The sequence below is a fragment of the Hyperoodon ampullatus genome (assembly GCF_949752795.1).
Source record: "Hyperoodon ampullatus genome assembly, chromosome: 9".
Classification (NCBI taxonomy): Eukaryota; Metazoa; Chordata; class Mammalia; order Artiodactyla; family Ziphiidae; genus Hyperoodon; species Hyperoodon ampullatus.
Genome location: NC_136922.1, coordinates 32,449,943 through 32,455,942, shown reverse-complemented (window position 1 = coordinate 32,455,942; position 6,000 = coordinate 32,449,943). Strand labels below are relative to the sequence as shown.

The 6,000-nt window shown below is 47.3% G+C and overlaps 1 protein-coding gene across 1 annotated transcript in view; it reads left to right on the top strand.

Annotated features, from left to right (window-relative positions):
* Positions 1-5,228: 5,228 nt before the first annotated feature.
* ABCB4 (ATP binding cassette subfamily B member 4) overlaps positions 5,229-6,000 on the top strand; it is a gene marked incomplete at both ends in the record, with an annotated part of 75,312 nt that continues 74,540 nt past the window's right edge. The window contains one exon of the mRNA XM_079711497.1: positions 5,229-5,311. Within this exon, the coding sequence (XP_079567623.1) occupies positions 5,229-5,311 (83 nt within the window). The remainder of the gene's footprint in view (positions 5,312-6,000) is intronic.

Sequence of the window (6,000 nt, the reverse complement as noted above, 5' to 3'; positions counted from 1 at the left end):
AGAAAATCCAAGAAATATGTGATGTTCTGGAATTCAAGTGAGGAAAATGTATCAAGGGAGAGAGATAAATTTGTCAACTGCTTCAATTCGTCAAGTCAGATAAGGACAAAAAATTGACCTTTGGATTTAGCAACGTAGAGGTTATCAGTGACTTACAAAGGCAGCTCTGGTAGTGTGAACGGGTCAAACTCCTGATTAGAGTGTGTTTCAGGGAGCACAGGAGGACAGGAAATGGAGAAAGCAATAGAGATCACTCTTTTAAGAAGTGTAGCTGTAAAGAGAAGGAGGGAAATGTGATAGTAGTTGGTAAGAAAAGTGAGGTCAAGAAGACTTTTTGTTTTTAAGGTGGAAGAAATAACAGCATGTGTACCAGCAAGGCTGGGACAGAAAAGTTGACGACGCAGGAGAGACGGGGAGTAATGGCTCCTAATGAAGTCATTTTTGAGGAGGTGAGATCCATCGCTGAAAAGTACACACACAAGGACTGCCTGCATATAGACACATGGGTAGTTCATTTAGAGAAGCAGGGGGAAAGGCAGAGTGTTGGGTGCAGCTGCTGGTAAGCGGGCACATGTCCTGGTGGGAGACAATGGCAGTTCCCTTCTGAGCACCGCGATTTCCATCGATGAAATAAGAAGCATGTGACGATATGGAATGTGAAGCAGAAGGTGAAGATATGGAATGGATGATAGAGTTGGAGGAAAGAGGAACTATGAAATAACGATCCAGGAAAGTGGAAGAGTAAATGCACTAAGGAAACATATGCTGTTGGGCAGCAAAGGTTGGGATATACTAGTGTATAAGACAGAAAAAAAACCCTTTGTTCGTAGGAATCTTGCATCCCGCAGAGTGGACAATAAATAATATGCATAATAAATACATTAAGTATATAGTAAAGGGCCATTTAGTTTCGTGGTGGGACCATTCAGATGGTTTTGTGTGTTTCTTTAGCCATGTTCTGTTGCATGGTGGAAGCTTGTAGTAGTTGGATAATTTAAATAAGCAGGGTTGTAGTTTTTATTTATTTATTTATTTATTTATTTTGGCTGCGTTGGGTCTTTGTTGCTGCGCGCGGGCTTTCTCTGGTTGTGGCGAGCGGGGGCTACTCTTTGTTGCGGTGCGTGGGCTTCTCGTTGCGGTGGCTTCTCTTGTTGCAGAGCACGGGCTCTAGGCGCACGGGCTTCAGTAGTTGCAGCACGTGGGCTCAGTAGTTGTGGCTCGCAGGCTCTAGAGCGCGGGCTCAGTAGTTGTGGCACACGGGCTTAGTTGCTCCGCAGCATATGGGATCTTCCCGGACCAGGGCTCAAACCTGTGTCCCCTGCATTGGCAGGCAGATTCTTAACCACTGCGCCACCAGGGAAGCCCCAGTGTTGTAGTTTTACCAAGCAAGCCTGGTAAAGAGAGAAGGCAAGGGAGTTGCAGATGTTTGCAAGGTTGGTGGAACACAGTACACCAAAGGAGTGAGGAAGAGTTAAAAGGTGGTAAGATCAATGGATTGGAGGAAGAAGATGTTTAACCATCCGATACATTTGATCCATCTGCTCTATCCCCACTTCCCTGCCCTAGTTTAATGTGGTGGCTAAGAACAGTGCCAGGATTAGAATTCTAGCTCTGTTAATTATAAAATCTCTATTCTGTTTCATTTTAGTTTTGTTTATCCCTGTCCAAAACACATTGCCTTAATTACTATAGTTTTATAATAAAAGTCTTGATATCCAGTAAGGTAAATCTTTAAATAATTTTTCAAATTGAAGGTGAGATACATTTTCTCAGCTTTTTTTTTCCCTGAAAATTTATCACCAACTTAAAGGGAACACAAAAATGTTCTTTAGGTAAAAGGAAAATGATCCAAGATACTGGCTCTGAGATGTAGGAAGAAATAAAGAGAAAGAAAATGATAATAAATATATAGATAAATCTAAATAATATTGACTATAAAGTAATCTCCTAAGGGTCATAAAAGAAAAACTTAAAGTACATGACAATAGTAGTGTGTAAGTCAGAGATGGATAAATGAGGTTTGAGAATTCTAAAGTTCTTGCATTGTCCTGAAAGAGGAAAAAGTACCACTGATTAGTCAAAGATATGTCATAATCTCTAGGAAGGAGTTAACTGTTAAATAGAAAAATAGAAGAATATATACTTAATAAGTCAAGAGAAAAGAAACAGGATAAAAATATTTAATTGCTCCAAGAGAGAGCAAAAATTAAGATTAGAAAAGAAAGGACTAGTGGAACATGTAGAAAAAGTAAGACAGAGTGGGGGAAGGACATTAACCTGACATCAACAAGAGCAAAGCAGAAGTATCTCAATATCCTACCAAGAAAAGGAAGTTAAGACTTCTTACAGCCTGAGTATCACTGAGAAATCTCCAGTGTATCATAGTGGCTTAAATATTGTTTTTGAATGAACAACCAGATGGATGCAGCAGGCAATGTTGTTTTATTGTTATCAGATAAATATAAAAGTGGCCCTTGGAATGGGCTGTAACACAGGCAAAAACATAAACAGAGTCATGTGGACATGGCTCCTCTCTCCCCACAGACATGCCTCAGATGCAAAATACACGTGATGAACGCTTCTTATAGGGACAACTTTGTGAATAGACTCTGAGAGACAGACAGACAGGCACACACATCTTATTCCTGGGTCCTTTTGTTTGTTTTTTTGTTTTCGTCTTTAGTTCAGAAGCTTCCTACTTTCTCACGTATCCGCCTTTTCTCTCCCTCAAGTTGTCTTTTATAGAAACGGAACAGGCTACCATCTCCTTATAGGCTATGGAGTTTTATAATGTCCTTCAGTCACCACCAAGCTTTCTTTCAAGCTAAACAATTCCAATTGCTTTAATCTCAGAGTATTTTAACCTAGTGATCTGACCACCTGTTAGACTTGTGAGGAAGAGGAATTCTGGTTGATCAAAGAAGAGAATCCTCATGATTGTGGTAGACGGGATAAGAAGAAAAAATATTTTGAGGAAAATCCGTAAATAAATTCATTTCTAATAATTCCAGAGCATGCCATAGTTTTTTTTTTTGTTTGTTTGTTTATTAATTTATTATTTATTTTTGGTTGCATTGGTTCTTTGTTGCTGCACGCGGGCTTTCTCTAGTTGCGGCGAGCGGGGGCTACTCTTCGTTGCGGTGCGCGGGCTTCTTATCACAGTGGCTTCTCTTGTTGCGCAGCACGGGCTCTAGGCATGCGGGCTTCAGTAGTTGTGGCTCACGGGCTCAGTAGTTGTGTCTCGCAGGCTCTAGAGTGCAGGCTCAGTAGTTGTGGTGCACGGGCTTAGTTGCTCCACGGGATGTGGGATCTTCCCAGACCAGGGCTCAAACCTGTGTCCCCCGCATTGGCAGGCAGATTCTTAACCACTGCGCCACCAGGGAAGTCCAATGCCATAGTTTTATCAACTCCCAGCATCTCTTCAAGTCAATTTCTGCCTAGCTCAAGGTAACAGGCAGAGCAGGATGGAGATGAGTGGCTTATTTAAGAGTGAGTGCTAGAGCTGCTGGCTCCTATCCCAGTCTCTCGTCATATGCCTCTTCTGATCTTTTAACTATTAATGCTAGTTATCATTTATAAGGTACCTCCTATATGCCAGGCACTTTGCATACATTATGTCTAATCCTAACAACACCCCTGTTTCATGGTTTCAGAGACTGAATCAAGAATTAAATAAACTGCCGAAGCCCAGACAGCTAGTAAGTGGTAGAGGTGAGATTCATTCCAGGGTCTGCCGACAACACCACCTCTTATAGGATGCTCTGCTTTAAGGTTCTCTGGGAACCCAAGAAAGCCATGGATGACTTTTGTGTTACTAAGACAGAGCAGCAGCAAGGACCAGCAGGTAATCCTGCTACCTATTTGGGAGGAAGGAAAGCCATATTTATGGAGTGTGTTCTGTTTTAGGCTCAGTACTAGCTCCTTGTACATTGAGTTCATTTATTCCTCACAGTGACCTGGTAAAGGAGATGTTTTATCTTTATGTTACATATGAGGAAACTGAGGTTTAGACAAGTGAGAAAGCGTCCAAGGTCACATAGCTAATAAGATGTGAAGCTCTGGGTTCGAATCCCACTGGCTTCAAAGCCATGATAACATATTGCTCCCTGTTTTAGATTCTTCCTTTGCAAAGGAGTGCGGAGAGGTCAGTGAAAAGCGACAAGAAAACCACACGGGGGGACTCAAGTGGGCTCTAGGTGTAGAGATAACTTAGCACAGGGAGAAGTCCAAGATCAGAGCAGTATGCCACAGGAGGACACTGGAGACTGGACCCTGGTCTGGAGGACGCAGCCTCAGGCGGGACTTAACCTCTCTGGGCATCAGTTTCTTATTGTTTAAATTAAAAAAAAAAAAGCGGGTTTTGAATTAGACGATCTCTAAAGTCCCTTCCAGCCCTAAAGTTCTGTGTCTCTAAGAATTACGAGGGCACCGACAGAGAGAAGCTTAATGGGATGATTCCAGGTGGCCCTGCCCAGCTCTCGTCCTCCCTGGAGATGGTTGGGTTTGGTGCCCCGGGGACCAGACCTGGGGATGCAGAAGCGGGAGGCGAGCCTAGGGGTCTTTCTTGGTCCTCGACTGTCCCATGATAAGTGAGCGTCTAGAAACTGTCCCCCGCATGGGTTTAAAAAGAACACTGAGCGCCGAGGGAGTGTGACAGTCACTTTGGAGGGCTCGGGTGGCCAGCCGGGCGAGGCTTTCGGAACACCCGGCGGCCCCGGGCTGGTCGAGGGCTTATCAGCAGCAGCTGGTGCAGCTGGCCCGGGGCTGGCTGCTCGCCCGGGTGGGCGGCGGCCGGCGGGGCACCTCCGGCGGCGTGCCGGGCCCTTCTCCGCGCTTGGCCCGCCGCCGTGTGAGCCGGGCGGGAGGCGGGAGCGGCTCCTGCGGCCCGGGGGCCCTCGCCCGGCCCGACGCGTGGGGGTGGGCGGGGGCGAGGCCGCGGCGAACAAAGTCCAGGCCCCGCGGCCGCAGCCCTGGTGCGCCCAGCAGGTCGGCCAGAGACGCGCGAGGTCCCAGGTGAGGGGAGCTTGGGCGCGCCGGCTCCGACCGGGGGACTCCGGGGACAGTGGGCTCCGGGCGGCGGCAGCGCGACGTCCACGCGGCGTCCCCGGGCCCCGCGAGCTGTCAGCCGGTCCCGATCCCTCGGGCAGGGTCTGCGAGGAGGCTGGTCGACCTCCCCGCAGTGGGTGGGTGTTCTTGGACCTGAGACTGTGGTTTCTCCCTAGGCTGAGATGGATCTAGAGGCGGGAAGGCTCGCAACAGTCCGGATCCCCCAGAAAACGGAGGACGAATTTGAACGTGGCAGCAGCAACAGGTACATAACCCGCAGCCGCCGCTTTCCTGCGACACGTGGATCAGCAGGGCCAAATCTGGCTGAGGCAAGAAGTTGAGAAAATCTGATGATGACTTTGGCCTTTGTTCTGGAGCTTCCGTAGAGTCTTGTCTGAGGTTCTGACCTTACCCAAGGAATGTCACTGAGGCTTCTTTTGCAACAGGCTCAGGAAGAAGAGGATGTGTTTCAAAGTGCCCGCTTCTCTTTGTGCAGGGTGATTCGATGAATATGTGTGGCATAACATTCCTTGCGTTACGTAACTCAAAACTTTTCCGAAAAACCTTTCATAAACATCATTTGATCTTTTATGCTTGCAGAGCATCAGCCATCTGTCGTTGATGGCTGTGCTTTTGAAACAAGCGTAGGGAAGCAGAAACCTCCTTCCTCGCCCTCGTTATTCCTCTTCCTCCTCATTTTACCCATCCCACGCCCCTCCTGCCAGCGCCGGGCTGTTCCCTCTTTCTCCCCTGTGGGTGGTGAAGCGGGGAGGGGGCCCTGGAGCAGCCTCATTCTTCCTAGCCTGTGCTTCCAGAGAAATGTTTGTTCCGATGCAAGGGGGAAACCTCTTTCTTGAACGTCTTCCTTCCTGTGATGGCTCTTGGGTTCCCAAAGGCCCTTGCTGCCCACACTTCACGGACCTTGGTAGGGGCAGGAGCAAACCAGCCAATGCC